The 18,862-nt window shown below is 38.8% G+C and overlaps 1 protein-coding gene across 7 annotated transcripts in view; it reads right to left on the reverse strand.

Moving 5' to 3' along the window:
• Positions 1-4,783: 4,783 nt before the first annotated feature.
• Zc4h2 (zinc finger C4H2-type containing) overlaps positions 4,784-18,862 on the reverse strand; it is a 30,313-nt gene continuing 16,234 nt past the window's right edge. For 2 of the 7 annotated variants that reach the window (XM_063280180.1, XM_063280181.1), the window contains exons 3-6: positions 18,253-18,425; positions 17,112-17,274; positions 15,642-15,762; positions 4,784-5,037 (exon numbers count right to left, since the gene is read on the reverse strand). In XM_063280180.1, the coding sequence (XP_063136250.1) occupies positions 15,649-15,762; positions 17,112-17,274; positions 18,253-18,425 (450 nt within the window). In that variant the 3' untranslated portion in view covers positions 4,784-5,037; positions 15,642-15,648. Of the gene's footprint in view, positions 5,038-14,295; positions 15,763-17,111; positions 17,307-18,252; positions 18,426-18,862 lie in introns of those variants that run through there. The other 5 variants (XM_039099948.2, XM_039099949.2, NM_001126374.2 and 2 more) reach the window with 4 other exon arrangements.

Below are 18,862 nucleotides of genomic sequence, written 5' to 3' on the forward strand. Positions count from 1 at the left end.
TCAGGAAGGAGTGCCATTCCTGTTCTTTGTGCTAAGTTTGGTGTTTTCCCCTATGTAGCAGGATGTAGGATTTGACTGTCCTAGAGGGCCTGTATTATACTGAGATATGACCCCCTTCATCTTTAATTACTTCACAACTTTTATCAAGACAGAATATTGCATGATTTCCAAAGCTTAACAGCGGCGGAACGTGGCTTTGTGAGAGTGTGCGCCCAGCTAGCTGTGGAAATTTGGGATGGCTGAGCGGGTTTGGCAGCAGCCAGCCTGAAGTTAAATGGCTAGGAATGTGAGCAGGTCCTGCTGCAATGGAATGGGCAGACACCATGTGGGGTTAGCCATGGAGGTAGTGAGACTGCCTGGGCCTGAGAGTAGCTGGTGATAGCGTGGGTTCTTTTTTAATATTACTCGCAACACTTTTCTTCATTTGTTGAAATGACATTGTGATCTGTGCACTTTAGTCCATTGGTGATACAACATTTGTTGAGGTATATATATTGAGCCATCCTTGCATGTAACCACTTTGCTTATGATAAACGATCTCTTTAATATGACCCTGAGTTCCATTTGCCAGTAACGTATTGAGAATTTTTGCATTGAAATGAATCATATAATTTACTCTATATTTTTGTTTTGTGCCTTTATCTCGTTTGGGAATCATGATTAATACTGGCATTGTAAAATGTGATTTGAAAGCTTATTTCTTTTACTATTTCATGTAATGCTTTAAGTGGTATTGGTGGTGTTAGTTCTTTAGAGTTTTGGCAGAATTCTGTAGTGAGTCCATCTGGTTCTGGGCTTTTTATAGTTGAGGGATTTTTTTTTCTGTTTCAATCTCATTGCTGTTTGCAGTTCTGTTTAAATTCTTTATTTCATCTTTGCTTAATTTGTTATGCTGTATGCATCTGGAAGTTCATCCACTTTTTGAAAGCTTTTCCAATCTGTTGGGATAGAGATTTCTAAAATATGTCCAAGTGATTTTTTTTTAAATTTTCATTAGTGTCTATTATAGTTTTTCCATTTTCACTTCTAATTTAATTAAGTTTTCCTTTCTATTTCTTATAGTTAACTGGATAAGGGCTTCTCAGACTTTCCACAGACTATCTCTTCATTTCACAGATTTTTCTTTTGTATTGGTTATTTACTTGCTTCAATTTCATTAAGATCTGCCATGATGTTAATTATCCTCCCAGCAACTGGTAGTTTACTTTGATCGTGTTTCTCAAGGCCTTAAGATGCACCATTAAGTTTTTAACTTGAGAGCTCTCAAATTTTTGATGTCTGCACTAAGCACTATAAAATGTTCTCCTAGGACTTACGTAATTAGTTCCTATCAATTTTGGTATGTTTTATTTTCACTTTCATTCAAATCTAGAAACTATTAAATTATCTCCTTGATTTCTTCCTTAATTATCAATAGCATGTTATGTATTTTCCATGAGTTTGTGTACTCCCTGTGGTTTCTAGTATTGTAGGTATCTCTCTTTCTTCATTATAGTCAGAGAGAATGAATGATGCTATTGGGAATAGGATTGCCTCCCTGATTTCTTTCTCAGTGATGGGTTTTGTCAAAATCCTTTCATTGCATTTATGCTATGAATTACCTTCATTGGTTGATATATATGCTGAACCACATGTAGTTGGCCAGGTTTACAAAACCCAGGCATGATTTCTCTTCTTTTAAGCAGGTTTTGAATACAATTAATAGAATTTGTATATTTACCATCAAGATATAAGTGTCGCTAATGCATTTTTAGGGGTATCTTGTCACGTTTGTCCTTGTTGTGGTTCACAGACCTAACAGCTGCTAACACTATAGATGCTTTTCTCCCTTAGCCACTTTCATATCAGCTTTTGGAACTATGAAAGCTAGTCCTTAGGGAAGAGATTTTCAGTTAAGGCCCAGCTACAACCTTGAACCTATAGCCAAACTGCACCATGTCCTAGCAGCAGGAATATAGGAGGAAACCAAGAACAATAGCAAAAGCCTATGTTCTTTTGGGCATCTCTTGGAAGCCCCTGATCAATAAGGCAAAAGAAAGTTTCTGAGGCCGGGGACTGAGATATTTGTTATTCTATGGTGCTTAGAAGAGTATTATCACATCAAAAGAGGCACTTTCATCCATTCATCTATCTACATATCTTAAGTAAATATACAATAATTCCCTTTAAGTTTTTCAAGCATCCTTACTGGTATTTATCCATCTTCCCTTCTTCTCCTTCTGTATTTTCTCTCCCTCTTTGTTCCCTAATGTGACTCCCTCCCCAATTTTACACTTCTCCCTCCATAGCACCTGTACCCTGCTACTACCTGCCTAGAAAACTCGCTTCACCCCCCGGCCTCCTACCGTTAGTTCCTTTTACTGGTTTCTGTGGTTACTCCAAGTTACATGCTTATGTCTGAAGATTTGGAAATAGGGACCACAGATTGGAGAGAATATGTGGTGTTTGTCTTTCTGGATACAGATTACATCACTCGGTATAATATCTAGTTCTGTCTATTTACCCACAACTTTTGCGATTTTATTTTTCTTTACTGACGAACAGTATATGTACCACGTTTTGTTTATCCCTGAAGAACATTTAAGCTGTTTCAACTTTCTAGCTATTATAAATAGAGCAGCAATGAGCATGGTTGAGCAAGTGTCATGGAGTAGGTTAAGTCCTTTGGAACATGCAAACAAGTGGTATACCTTGGTCATATTGATGACTTATTTTTAGCTTTCTGGGAATTCACCATACTAATTTCTAGAGTGGCTACACCAGTTTGTAATCGCACCAACATTTGTTTCAGTTGTTTTCCTGATTGTAGCTATTCAGACTCCGGTGAGATGAAATCTCACATCACAATTTTATGTTTTTATGGCTTAGGGCTCCTCATTCTTGTCCCTCTGTGCCTGTACAGTTGCTGTTGAGAAATATGCCAGTCATTTAAAAGGGGTACTATTAAATGTAACCTGTGTTTTTCTTCTTTAGAGGCTTACAAAAATTTTGACTAATATATGCTATGGAGAAAAAACTCCCTAATCACAATTTTAATACTTTTGCAAGCCTTCTTTACATTCGTGTCAATATCATTCCAGAGATTAGAAGAGTATTCTGCAACTATTTCATTGATTTTTTTTCTACCATTAGCTTTTGTTCCACATGTTTGCATCGGTCTTGTTCTTTCTGGCTTTGTTCTGGAGTCACAAGGATCCACCTTTACTGCATTACATGCTTCCACTGTGTTCCGCTGTCTAATCTCAGGCCACGAAGTAGTGAAATCAACTATTCGTGGACTGGAACTTCCAAAAGAATAGAATAAAGGAAACCCCCTTCTCAGTATAAGTAGATCATTTCAGTACTTTTATAATAACAAAGGGTAAATATAGGTAATCGTTACCAACAGGAAGGACTTTTTCCCATGTGTAATGTGGAATTCATTTATATGGGAAGTTTGTAAAAGTTTGGTGAAACATGCTACAAAAATTTAGAACAGGTAAATGAACTTTAACTGACAATTTTAGCAGCACCTCAAAAATCCAAAATGTTGAGAGAAATAGGGGTAAGAAAGGTTATTTCTAGTAAGATTATTAAAAAATGTAAGAGAATTATTATCCTTAGATTGTATTAAAAAATTAGAAGCATTTGCCTTATGTCATCAGTCATTTTCAGTGCTGACCTTGAAGGTGGTGGACAAACTTACATTTTAAAAGAATTTCCAATATAACACAGTGTTCAGACTCCAAAGTATTACTACTTTCTGTCAAATTTATATAGAGAAACAGAAGTATAATTTGAAACAGAGAGGTTTGAAGTTTTTGAAGTTTGACCAAAAAAAAAAAAAAAGCATGTAAAAGTCTGGGCAAAAAGGATGCATTTTACTATACTTTGAAGCTTCAGAGTATTCCATTTTCACTGTGCCTATCAGCTTCCTGTTTGTAGATAGAAATACAGTCTCTTAACTGCTGCTTCAGCACCAGAAAATGCACCAGCACCACTTCAGACTGGAAAGTCTGTCTGCGGTCATACTGGTAATAGATGGTGATATCCCTCTGGAACCATAAGCCCTTCCAACTTATAGAAGGTTTATGGTTTCCGAGGGATATCACCATCTATTATCACGACTGAAGATCATGAAGAGCAGCTCAGGCTTGGCACAGTGAAAGGCCAGGCCAGGCCACTGTTAAATGTGCAGCTTCAGTTGAAGTAGAAACTCCAGGATTGAAGAAATCTTGGAGTGAATTTGAGGCTTGGCCCATATGACAGAGCAGTACCTGCATGAAGGCCCTGAGAGGGCAAGGGACCTTGAGAGACCATTACATAAAAGTGGAAGTGAAGCCTGAAATGTGTTCGAAATCCAAAGATGTTAAAAGTGCCAGAACTGTGGACTATACATCAAGGAGTGCTGCACACAGGAGTGCAACTACAAAAGAAAAAGAAGTATGTTGCAGGTAGCAAGGTTGGGAGGACAGAGGGATCCAAGCCCTTTGGCATCAGACACAGAGCTACAGACTTTGCCCTGGCGGGTTTCAGTCTTGATTTGGTACAGTATAGCTTCACGATGACTGATTCCTTCCTTTTGGAATGATAATGTATATTCTCTGCTCTTGTACATTAGGACTGGAGAGATGGCTCAGCAGTTGAGAGCACTGACTGCTCTTCCAGAGGTCCTGAGTTCAAATCCCAGCAGCTATATGGTAGCTCACAACCATCTGTAATGAGATGCCCTCTTCTGGTGCGTCTGAAGACAGCTACAGTGTACTCGTATACATAAAATAAATAAATCTTTAAAAAAAAGAAATATGTAATATGATTTTTATTTCATAGGAAGTTACAGTTAAGAGTTGTGGTTTGTAGACATCATAGCTGGGTGGTAGGACTATCGGATTGTTTGTTTGTTTTCTGCCTTGGAATCATGGCACCTCCTGGTACCATGAAAGCTAGTGGAGTCTTCCAAGTCAGTTCCATCTTCAATCCCCCAGATGCTATGTCCAGAGTGCATAGTATGTTCAGCAATAGGAACTTCAACCTCTCTTAGAAGACTCTTCAACTTCCCTGAAAGACAAATGGAAAGGAGACTTCCCTTGCCTGGTTTTGTTTGTTTGTTTGTTTGTTTGTTTGTTTTGTTAGTCTATGGCTTTTTGGGTGGGGGCACTGTCAGCCTAGGAGGGAAGATTTCACTTAAACTATATGTATAAGTGGTACTGTAATTTTACATAAATACCATTGAGACCATTTCCATTTTAAAGATATAATTGAAATGGATATGTCAATTTCTAAAGTTTTTTCTTGGGTTTATTGCTAGTGTGGTCACAGTTATTCATGTCTTTGACCTCTGTTGGATAAGATGAATTCTTTTGTACTCATCCTTGTTTATTCTTCTAGGGAAGTTTATATTTTTCTCGTGGTTTTGTAATTGATACTGTGCTGCTTCTTTTGTGTACAATATTGTTTTGAGTATTTTCTGCCACGGTGGCTTTGTGGTTCTAAATTGTGTTAGTATATGTTTGCCTTGAGACATTCTTATTTCCCCAAGTAATTTTAAAACCATAGTTTTGGTGCATATTACAATCTTCATTGGCAGTTATTATACAAGTCTTGAAATAAACAATCTCAGGTCCCTGGATCTTATGAGATATCAGAATAATGTTGTTTATTCTGATATATTCACCTTTTGTAGGTGAAGCTTTTATTTTTTTATATTTTAAGTGAAAATATAATTATACCACTTACCTTCTTCCCTTTTCCTCCTCCAGTCCCTTCTATGTCCCCTCCATCCAACTTTTCTGATATTCCCCTCACTTTAAAAGTGATAGTTTCTATGTTCATTACAGCCTTATTTATAATAGCCAGAAGCTGGAAAGAACCCAGATGCCCTTCAACAGAGGAATGGATACAGAAAATGTGGTACATCTACACAATGGAATACTACTCAGCTATCAAAAACAACGAGTTTATGAAATTCGTAGGCAAATGGTTGGAACTGGAAAATATCATTCTGAGTGAGCTAACCCAATCACAGAAAGACATACATGGTATGCACTCATTGATAAGTGGCTATTAGCCCAAATACTTGAATTACCCTAGATGCCTAGAACAAATGAAACTCAAGACGGATGATCAAAATGTGAATGCTTCACTCCTTCTTTAAATGAGGAAAAAGAATACCCTTGGCAGGGAAGGGAGAGGCAAAGATTAAAACAGAGACTGAAGGAACACCCATTCAGAGCCTGCCCCACATGTGGCCCATACATATACAGCCACCCAATTAGACAAGATGAATGAAGCAAAGAAGTGCAGACCGACAGGAGCTGGATGTAGATCGCTCCTGAGAGACACAGCCAGAATACAGCAAATACAGAGGCGAATGCCAGCAGCAAACCACTGAACTGAGAATAGGACCCCCGTTGATGGAATCAGAGAAAGAACTGGAAGAGCTTGAAGGGGCTCGAGACCCCTTATGAACAACAATGCCAAGCAACCAGAGCTTCCAGGGACTAAGCCACTACCTAAAGACTATACATGGACTGACCCTGGACTCTGACCTCATAGGTAGCAATGAATATCCTAGTAAGAGCACCAGTGGAAGGGGAAGCCCTGGGTCCTGCTAAGACTGAACCCCCAGTGAACTAGACTATGGGGGGAGGGCGGCAATGGGGGGAGGGTTGGGAGGGGAACACCCATAAGGAAGGGGAGGGGGGAGGGGGATGTTTGCCCGGATACCAGGAAAGGGAATAACACTCGAAATGTATATAAGAAATACTCAAGTTAATAAAAAAAAAGAAATGTAAAAAAAATAAAAGAAGTAAAATGTTGTTAAAAAAGTGATAGTTTCTTTTACTTTGAATATTAATGCATATGGTTTGAACCATTTTTCTCTGGTCCAATTAAACAGCTCATCTACAAGCTTTACCTGGTCTGGCTCAGGCAGCACATCCTACACTGGTCTAATATAAGGAAGGCCAGATTATCACATCAGAAATACAGGCAAAGAAAGCAGTCAACCTATCTAGATCAAATCACAAAAACAAAATAACATGAATGCCAGAACATCATGTGTCTCTTCAAACCTACTAGCCATGTACACGTGTTATATAATAAGAACTGCATAGATGAGAGAACTACATGGATTCCAGAACAGAGACTTTTAAAAACCAGCATAAACTTTTCAAAGAATTTAAGGAATTTAAAGAAGACATAAACAAACACTTCCTTTAACTCAAAGAGGTTAATAAAGTCTCCTGTGATGTCCAAGAAATATATATACACACTTCAATGAAATGATGAAGATAATTCATGATTAGAAAACTAAATTCAATAAAGACATAGAACCATTGAGAAAGTCTCAGAAGCAGAATGAATCAAGCAGAACATAAAGTATTGGGATTCAAGGATAAAGTAGAGGATCTAGATGAAATAAGCAAAGAAAATGAAAAATTGAAAGAACAGGATAGGAACATGCAGGAAATATGAGACAATATCAAAAGATTGAATCTTTTAATTATAGGCATAGAAGTCAGGGAAAAACTCAAGACAATGGCATAGACTAGATCTTTATCAAGTTAATAAAAGAAAATTTGCACAAACTAAGACAAGACATACCCATACAAATAAAAGAAGCATATAGAACCCAAACTAGATAAAACAAAAAAGAAATTCCCCATAACATATCACAGTCAAAACAATAAATACATGAATAAAAAAAATCCAAAAGTTATACCAGAGAACTACTAAACCTGATAAACACCTTCAGCAAAGTGGTTGGGTATAAAATTAACTCAAATAAATCAGTAGCCTTCCTCTACACAAAAGAGAAACAAGCCAGGAAAGAAATTAGGGAAACGACACCCTTCATAATAGTCCCAAATAATATAAAATACCTCAGTGTGACATTAACCAAGCAAGTGAAAGATCTGTATGATAAGCACTTCAAGCCTCTGAAGAAAGAAGTTGAAGACCTCAGAAGATGGAAAGATCTTCCATGCTCATGGATTAGCAAAATTAATACAGTAAAAATGGCCATTTTACCAAAAGTAATCTACAGATTCAATGCAATCCCCATCAAAATTCCAACTCAATTCTTGATAGAGTTAGACAGGACAATTTGCAAATTCATCTGGAATAACAAAACACCCAGGATAGCTAAAACTATCCTTACAATAAAACCAATGGCTTATGCTCTAAGATCAAGAATCGACAAATAGGATCTCATAAAACTACACAGCTTCTGTAATGCAAAGGACACTGTGGTTAGGACAAAACAGCAACCAACAGATTGGGAAAAGATCTTTACCAATCCTACAACAGATAGAGGGCTTATATCCAAAATATACAAAGAACTCAAGAAGTTAGACCGCAGGGAGACAAATAACCCTATTAAAAAATGGAGTTCAGAGCTAAACAAAGAATTCACAGCTGAGGAATGCCAAATGGCTGAGAAACACCTAAAGAAATGTTCAACATCTTTAGTCATAAGGGAAATGCAAATCAAAACAACCCTGAGATTTCACCTCACACCAGTGAGAATGGCTAAGGCCAAAAACTCAGGTGACAGCAAATGCTGGCGAGGATGTGGAGAAAGAGCAACACTCCTCCATTGTTGGTGGGATTGCAGACTGGTACAACCATTCTGGAAATCAGTCTGGAGGTTCCTCAGAAAATTGGACATTGAACTACCTGAGGACCCAGCTATACCTCTCTTGGGCATATACCCAAAAGATGCCCCAACATATAACAAAGACACATGTTCCACTATGTTCATAGCAGCCTTATTTATAATAGCCAGAAGCTGGAAAGAACCCAGATGCCCTTCAACAGAGGAATGGATACAGAAAATGTGGTACATCTATACAATGGAATATTACTCAGCTATCAAAAACAATGACTTTGTGAAATTCATAGGTAAATGGATGGAGCTGGAAAATATAATCCTGAGTGAGGTAACCCAATCACAGAAAAACACACATGGTATGCACTCATTGATAAGTGGCTATTAGCCCAAATGCTTGAATTGCCCTAGATGCACAGAACACATGAAACTCAAGACGGATGATCAAAATGCGAATGCTTCACTCCTTCTTTAAAAGGGGAACAAGAATCCACTTGGGAGGGAATAGGGAGGCAAAGTTTAGAACAGAGGCGGAAGGAAGACCCATTCAGAGCCTGCCCCACATGTGGCCCATACATATACAGCCACCAAACTAGATAAGATGGATGAAGCAAAGAAGTGCAGGCTGACAGGAACCGGATGTAGATCTCTCCTGAGAGGCATAGCCAGAAAACAGCAAATACATAGGCGAATGCCAGCAGCAAACCACTGAACTAAGAATGGGACCCCCGTTGAAGGAATCAGAGAAAGGACTGGAAGAGCTTGAAGGGGCTCGAGACCCCATATGAAAAACAATGCCAACCAACCAGAGCTTCCAGGGACTAAGCCACTACCCAAAGACTATACATGGACTGACCCTGGGCTCCAAGCTCATAGGTAGCAATGAATAGCCTAGTAAGGGCACCAGTGGAAGGGGAAGCCTTTGGTCCTGCCAAGACTGAACCCCCAGTGAACGTGATTGTTGGGGGGAGGGCGGTAATGGGGGGAGGATGGGGAGGGGAACACCCATATAGAAGGGGAAGGAGAGAAGTTAGGGGGATGTTGACCCGGAAACCCGGAAAGGGCACAACAATCGAAATGTAAATAAGAAATACCCAAGTTAATAAAGATGGAAAAAAAGAAAAAATGCTGAAATCTTAAAGAGAAATAAACACAAATCACATATAAAGGGAAACACATCAGAATAAACCTGATTTGTTCAGGGAAACTCTGAAAGTAAAAAAAAAAAAAAAAGCTTGGAAAAATGAACTCCAAGTTCTGAAAGACCATGAATGTGAACCTAGATTCTTGTACCTAGAAAAAGAGAAATAAAAATTTCCCATGATCCAACAGCCTTTAAAAAAGGCATATGAAAGAAAATAAAACAGAAAAACTGCTGCAAACAATACTGGAAGCAAGACTTTGAATTGAAGAGAAGAATATACACATCAAAGAGACTCTAGAAACAATAAAATTATAAACCACAACTAAGAACATTGGTCAGTAAAAAAAAAAAAAAGAAAGAAAAGAAAGGAAAGAAAAGAAAAAAAGAAAGAAAGAAAGAAAAAGAAACCAACAGAATGGGAGATAATCTTTGCCCAGTTATCTATTTTGCAGAGGGTAAATATGCAGAATATATATATATATATATTTTAAAAACTCAGAAAATAAAGAGTCAAAGAAACAAATAAACTCATTAGAAGTAGGCTATATATATAGGGATCCTGCTCAGGGGGGCGCTCCAATCCCTGACACTGTTACCGATGCTATGTTGTGCTTACAAAAGGAGCCTAGCATGGTTGTTCACCAAGAGGACCAACAAGCAGCTGGCTGAGACAGATATAGACGATACTTATACCCAACCAATGAACTGAAGCTGGGGACCCCTGTGGTTGAATTAGGCAAAGGCTGGAAGAAGCTGAGGAGGAGGTTGACCCTATGGAAAGATCAGAAGTCTCAATTAACCTGGATCCCAGAGATTGCTCCACCAACCAGGCAGCATACAGGAGCTGGTCCGACGCTCGACACACATACAGCAGAGGACTGCCAGGTCTGGCTTCAGTGTGAAAAAAGATGCACCTAACCGTTGAGAAACTTGAGGCCACAGGGAGTGGGGAGGCCTGATGGGGTGGGGGCTGGGGGTGGGATGGGGACATCCTCTTGTAGATGAGGAGGAATGGGATGAGGAACTGTTGGAGGGTAGGCCGGGAGGGGGATAATGACTGAACTGTGAAAGAAGATTAAAGATAATTTTAAAAAGAAAGAAAGAAAGAAAGAAAGAAAGAAAGAAAGAAAGAAAGAAAGAAAGAAAGAAAGAAAGAAAGAGGCTAGATGAGGCTGGAGAGATGGCTCAGCAGTCGAGAGCACTGGCTGCTCTTCCAGAGGACCCAGGTTCAGTCCCAGCAACCTCATGGCTGCTCACAACAGTATCTCCTGTTCCAGGAGATTGAACACCCTCACACTTACACATGTAATCAAATCACCAAATGTACATAAAATAAAAGTAAATAAATTATTTTAAAAAGAAAGATATAGACTAGAGATCAAAACAGAGTTCTTAATAGAAGAAATAAAAATAGCTAAGAAATATAGCAAAAATATACCAAAAGGTTTCATCATACTTAGGAATCAGGGAACTGCAAATTAAAACAACTCAGATTTCCTCTCGCCCCACTCAGAATGACTAATATTAATAAAGCAACTGACAAGTTCTGCGGAGATTTTACAGAAAGAGGAAATTCTCAGTGTCACCAAGAATGTAAATTGCTACAGCCACTCAGGAAATCTATAAAGAATTCTCAAAAAAAAAAAACCCTAAAAATTAATCTATCATATGACCCAGCTCTACCAGTCCATGACCTATGACCAAAGGATTAGACATGATCCTCCACGGATACTTGCTTAGTCATGTTCAGTACTACTCTACTTACCATACTCAGTAAATTGAAACAACTCAAATGTCCATCAACAGAAGAGTGGATAAGAACAATGGACATATAGAAAACATACTACTCAGCTATAGAGAAATATGAAATCATGGAATTTGCAGGTAAATGAAATGACCTACAAAGCACAAAGCCTCATTTTTCTCTCATCTGTGGTTCCCAGCTCCATACACAGATGTGAGTATGCAACATGGAGCATCCACAGAAACCAGGAAAGTTTAAAGGAACAGTAGGCAGGAGTGGAGAGGAATAGCAGAATACGCATGATAGGAAGTGATGGGAATCCGAAGAATGGTGAGGGCCTCCAACTGGAGAAATGATGGAGAGAGGTCAATACAGAAAGAGGAGGAACTAGAGACAAATAACACCAAGGTTGTTTGATATAAAGCTTCAAGGAATCATTACTGTATATTTACCTAAAATTATACAACATGCATATAAGCATATATATGCAAACACACACATACACACACACACACACACACACACACACACACACACACTAAAGGAAGTTAGGTTACTTGAGCTGTTGATGCTCTTTACAAGAACCATAGACTACCAAATCCAGACATGAGGATTCCTCCCTTGACTTCCCAAATGATCTAGATTATTGATATAGCCCTTGTTTGCCTCTCAGAAGTCTAGAGTGAGCTCCTATTATGGAAGACACCACACACATAGGACATAGGACTTGGATGATGCAAACTAGGTCTGAACTGAAAGCTTCTTCTCTGCTATCTAACTTCAATGGTTCCAAAAATACTATGCAAGTTGCCAAGAAGAAAGCAATTAAAAAGTCCTACCCAGCTGTAACACCTATGAACCATGACAATTACTAGCATGACCAGACATGCATAAATGTGCAAGAAGTGGCACTCACAAGTTAGTGGAAACCAATAACTATCTAATTTGACTTAAAGGCTACTCCCCAGTAGGAAACCATACCTGGTCCTGAAAACCCAGCCAGCTTCTTGGATCTAATGAGTTTATGGACTTTAGAAAATAATCAATTACTACCACTTTAGTGGACCAGCATTATTTTTTACAATATTCTAAACCTTATACCCACAGATCAGTGTAGTTACTATCAACCCCCATCAACAAAGCCTCTCTTTACAGCAAATGGAGACATCATAGCAAACAATTGAACAAAATGCACTTATCGTTGAATCATGGGGAGCCCACCCCAACAGAAACATCTACATCACAATTTCCACATTTATACTTCAGGGAAAATTGAAGAAGATGGGGTGGAAATATTATAAGAGCGAGAGTACCAGGAAATAAGCACTGTAACCAGCTGCATAACCAAGACTGGAACAATAACAATATCAATGGACATGTTAACATGGATGCGGAAAAGTGTTGTGGAGTTCCTACCTCTGGACAAAGAACTACCAGCAGTTACTGCTGGGAGAATGAGCCTCTCAAAGGGATAAGTCACATTATTGGTTGTTCCATGCCAAATGATCAGCTTGAAATCATATACATACAAATGACAAAACAGACTCAGGAGGTTGTATTTATACATTACACACACACACACACACACAGACACACACACACACAGACACACACACACATGTGTATATAACAACAATAATCAAAGAAAGGGAGATTATCAACTTGTGAGTAAAGGAGACATGGGAAAGGTTTGAGAGACAGGAGCTGAGAGGATCTGAAGGGAAGGAAGGGAGGGGAAGTGATATTATTCTATTTCAATTAAAAATATCTTTTTAAAAAGAAAAATTATGCTTTTCAATTATATCCTCCAATAAAGTTCAGAGATAACAAGTGTCAGGGTTCTGTTAAGGAAATGTAGCTTATTTTTTTAACTTTTAATTTTTAAGAACTGAGGATATTAATGACTGTGGTTTTTAAAAGGCATGGATGGAGAAAGAAGAAAGAGGGATCAAAGCATGAAAGACAGGGAAAGTATATTGATTATAGGTACAACATAAAAGAAAATATTACAAAATTGGTACAAAAAGAAAGTTATTCATAAAAAATGTCAGTCACCAGGTGGTGGTACAGCATGCCTTTAAATTCCAGTATTCTGGATGTAGAAGCAGGTAGATCGCTATGAGTTCGAGGCCAGCCTGGTCTACAGAGTAAGTTCCTGGATAGCCAGAGATGCACAGAGAAATTCTGTCTCAAAAACCTTAACAAAACAAAACAAAAACAAAACCACACTAGGAACAGATGAAGAGAAAGCTGCTAGTTTTAGTAATTCAAACAAGTTTTACCAGTATGTTCTCCCTGCCAGCTACAGCCTTCTCTAGGGTGTGCTGGTGGCCAAACTTTCCAAGCTTGGGTTTCAGCTTATGAGGATCTTAGGGGGTGAATGGAATGGTCAGTCTTTCAAGTTTTATGTACTTTTCTTGTTGAGTGTCCTCAACCTGCTGAGATCTTGGCTGCTTTTCTACCAACGCTCTACAGTTCCTGCCTTTAAAAACTGCTTTGGTCTGCCTTTACCATATTCCTATGTTTTCATTCACTTAGGGCAGTGGCAGGGATACAATTCTCCCTGTATTCTTAACTAGTCATGCTAAGAAAACCATAGTGAGTCTCAGCACTGGGGTCCTGCTCTTGGCCTGCATTTCCACTAGAGTCACTGCAGGTTCCAATGCTCTGGCCATTATCAATCCCTCCCTACCACAGTGATCCCAGCTCCTGGTCACATCTCTGTAGCCCACTCAGTTTTCCTCCTTCTCCCCTTTGTATTATTATTGTTGTTGTTGTCACTGACATCACCAGTACACAGAATGCACCCAATTAGCATTTATTCCAACAAATGAACATTTATTTAAAAGGATTTATGGAAACGTAACAGTTTTACTTTCAAAGGGCAGAGAAATCATTGATGTTTCGAACATATAATATGGTAACACAAAACCAAAAGTTAAAGAAAAATAGGATAAATCTGTCCCTGTTCTCCCCAGCCAGGGATAGAGACCTGGAGCTAATTCTTTTTCATCAGTCAGCCCTAGATTTTATCCTGTAGATCTAAGACATGACAAGGGGGCTTAGCTTTGATCAAGGAATGAATGAGCTGTTGGGCTTGAAGAGCTGAAATGTCTTTTCTTTGGGGAAAATAAAAGGTCACCAATATAACCCACAGAAAAGGAGTGACCAACTATCCTAACCTGAAGCTACCTCACAGAAGACAAAAGGAGGAAAGAATATAAAAGCAAAAGTCCTACCCACTTACATGTATACAATGATTGGCATTCATGTAATACTGTATCCCTTTCTATCCTCACAATGATAGCCCATTGGGCAGGTATTAGAGTAATGTTTTTGAACAAAATCCAAAGCTAAAGTCAGCTTAGGGTTCCTCAGTCCAAGATAATTCCTATACCACAGCAATAAGACCTAGTATTTTAGGCAGTGAATTAGGTGACTCTTGTAGCATGAGCCTTGGTCCTTAATTTCACTATAGGAAATGTCTACTGGTTTGCAAAGATTAGAAGTATGGGGAAAGACCCACAGTTCTTGCAATTCTAAAGATGCCCTGTCTGGTATGTAAGAACTTCAGTATAACTGGAAGACTTGAGTGGAACTATAGATTAACACAAGGGCCTCAAAATTTTATATAAAATGAACACTCGTCTAAGTTACCTCTGGATTTTAATGATGACTTGAATATTGGGGGAGATATATGCATTCAGCCCATTGGGAAGTTCATCAAAAATAAAGTTGTTGTCCCTTCAGAACCTAAAGCAAAAATAGAGGGAAGGAAGTCACTGAAGCCTTTTCCCAAAGTAAGACATGGAGCTCCTCCAGTCTTTATACCTACAGCTCAGTAGGCTCCAGTCCTCAAGAACAAAATGGAGAATCAACTAGGGCCTTTTACCCCTCATTCAGTTCCAAACTGGGGCAGTAAAAGAAATGGGAATGGAAGAGAGAGGGTCATGAGAGCCAGTGATTAGCACCCAAAGCACAGCTGTTCTTAACCACAAATTCCAAGAACAGAAAGAAATAAGAGCAAAGAGTAAGGGGTTATTCTTCCAACAAATTAAATAGAAGACTCAGTAGGGATAAGGAAGGGATATTAAAAAAAATCAGAACATTTGTCACTCTGACCAAAGAGAGGGTTTATGACCAACAGAGGTCTACCCCTTCACCTGCTCTTCATTCATCTTGCTTCCGTTTTGGCTTTTTGGGGTTCCGTGACCGACTCTTGGCTTTGCAAAGAGGACATATAGGCGCATTTCGATGAATCTGTTGGTGGCATGACAAACAGGCCTGGTGGGGGAAGACAGGATAAATAAAGTCAGTAGTCAGATTCTTCTAAGCAATGCTTCAGATGGCTGATATTCATGGGACCAGAAATCATAAGGTTTAAGTAGAGATCAGCGTTCTTGATGGCCACAGAACTTAGGAGTAAAGGATATAGCATAGACAGGAGTGCAGGAAATTTTATGTAAATAAAATTAAGAACTACATATCTAGGCAGTATTATATAGAACATTATCTCTAACAGGCTCACCCTTGCACTATTGATTTTCTTGGATCGGGTGAATAGGCAAGAATTTTCTATAATAACTAAGAAAGTGAATATTTAGACTTCAAAAATATTTTTAATTAAAAATCCTTCTCTCCCTTTCTGCCTCCCTCCCCCATCTTGTGTGTGTGTGTGTGTGTGTGTGTGTGTGTGTGTGTGTGTGTGTGTGTGCAAATGCCACAGAACATGTGTGGGTGACTGAGGGCAACTTTTCTGTTCTCTACTAGAACAAATTTTGGGAGTTAGTTTTTTTCTTCCACCATGGAATTTGGGGATCAAACTCAGACCATCAGGTTTACATGGTAAATGCTTTTACATCCTGAGTCATGTAAGGGCTCATAATTGTGTTAGTTTTTCACATTAAGTGGTCTGTTGCAATACTCAACTTTATTTTATGTTAAGTACATTGCACAGGTCACCTGGCCTATGTGTGTGTGCCAGTAAGTCTTCAATGAAAACACAGAGCAAGTCAGACTCTACTTGTAGGTTACGGTCTACAGGGCAACCACTCTAGTAGAATGTCTGCTTGACTATTTACTATTGATGTGATTCTGTGATGTTGCATTGATTGCCCACAAACAGGTTTTGCCTAGTAGAAATGCAAACTAATTTTGAAGAAAAGGGTGATCATGAAGGTCATACATATTTATGTTTCTATAAAATATAAATAATTACTGTATACAAATTTCCAAATTTATCTTAGCATTTGTTTCCAACCATGTAAACATCTGTATATCAAATGTATTTAGAACCTGCCTTTTGATTCTGCTGGATCCCTCGCAAATGAGATATGTTCACTATATATTTGTATAAAAGTTATCTTCCTAAGCTTTAGAAAATTGTATTTTGACTGAGTCTAGCAAGCTGTATTCTAATCTCTCTGGGAATGTTTAGCAACAAAAGAAACACGTATTCGTCATAGCACCCCATTCTCTGTGCCCCAGTGAATTTTATAAACTGTGTAATATAATTCTTTACAAATAATTACATTATTTTGAAGTAAGATCTAAAATAAATAAGGCCACAATTCCAGCATATCATTAGCCTCCTATTATTATTATTTCTCCATGGCCCAATCAAGCTTACTCACCTTCATAGGCGGAGGCTGCTGCCTGAAGGTGGCTGTCTGCCTCGTGTCCTGCTTCCTGGCCACTTGGAGTTGTTGAGCAGCAGCAGCTGCAGCGGCAAGGGATTCGGGTATGGGGGGTTCTTGAGGTTCTGTCTGCCATTCTGCTTTCTGCTTCTCGAAGTAACTTTGGGGAAGAAGTACATTGGCTGGATCATTCTAAAAGCAAGAAGAACCTTTCTCCTTTTATGCTCTATGCTAAGAAACCAAAAATTGTACCAGGGCCCTCTCTAGAAAGGTGCTTCTTAACTCTGCTAGATGCAGATGATCAAAAAAAAAACTGTCAGGGCTAGCAAGAGATTTAGACCTATTCTCTATTTGATGGCCATTTGCAATATTCTTATTATGCATTTGTAGTCCTATATTTATACCCTTCTAGGAACAAGAAGCTCACTGTTTTAACAGGCAACCTGGTCTACCTTTAGGATATACATCTTTCTGTTGGGTGGATCTCTCTCCCTCCCTCCCTCCCTCCCTCTCCTCCCCACTCTAAAATGGGCCTAATGTTTAACTCCAAGTCTTGAGATTAAAGAACAGGCTAGGTCCAGGAGAGTACATGAAAGTATATCAATTCATGTTTTCAAAGGATTCTGTACAGTTCTAACTTGGAAATCAGTTCTTAAAATTCATAAGTAATTAACCTAAATGTTAAATTAAAGTTATTTGTGTGTGTGTATGTGTGTGTGTGTGTGTAGATAAACACGTGACCCTACCACATACATGTAGAAGTCACACGACAGCCTGCAGGAGGTCATTCCCTGCTTATACCACATGAGTCCCAGCAACAGAACTCAGGTCCCCAGGCTTTGTGGAAAGCCCTTTTTTCCCCCGAGCCATCGTGCCAGTGCATAAGTAAAACTCTTACATTGCCAAAAATTGCACAAAGTATTTTTATAAATCACCTATTAATCTTCATCTCATTCTTCTTATATAACATGTCAGCATAGAGACTTGCCCAGGTTGCCTTGTCATGTAAGGAATTAGCCACTGACAGACCTAAGAATAGGACTATTCACTCCAACTTTCAGGCTGGGCTTTATGTATCTATCCATGCCCTCCCTTCTGCTACACTGTTATTTTGGGGGTCAGAGAGTAGACAGCTTACTCCAAGGAGAGTTTCTCTTCCTCTTCACATAAGTCAGGAAGCCTTTGCAGGCCCAACGTCATGCGCAGGGCATCCACATGTTCTTTCAGTGGTTTATACTCATCATGAAGCCTCCGGGTTGACTCTAGCAGCTTGTTTAAGTCATTTTCAGACTGTTTAATGGTGTTTTCCATCTAGAAAATAGAGAAGGGTAGAAACAGAAAAGAGCCCAATGTTCTCAAGAGGCTTTATAACTGAATGGATAGACTCCAGAGGGAGATCAGTCTATGTTCAAGTTCTCTATGTCTTTTCTAAGTGACTGATGGAGCCTCAATTTCTTCATCACTATAATAGTGAAGGTTTAATCGTGCATATGCCATGTAGTCTTAGTAAAGATTCAATGATCAAAGTCACACAAAGCTCTGAACATGGAACTAATAGACTAAAAGTTCATAAAATGTTAGTCAAATTACGCAAATTAGTAATATCCCATAGCTGGACTTGGCTTTAAAGGTCATTTAGCTCACCTCACATTACTTTTAGAGGTTAGTGAGCTGAATGAAGCTCACAGAATAAAGGATTTATTCAGGAAAATACTTCTTAGGGGAAAAACTTGTGTCTTTCGGACCAG

The sequence above is a fragment of the Rattus norvegicus genome, chromosome X (assembly GCF_036323735.1).
Source record: "Rattus norvegicus strain BN/NHsdMcwi chromosome X, GRCr8, whole genome shotgun sequence".
Lineage (NCBI taxonomy): Eukaryota > Metazoa > Chordata > Mammalia > Rodentia > Muridae > Rattus > Rattus norvegicus.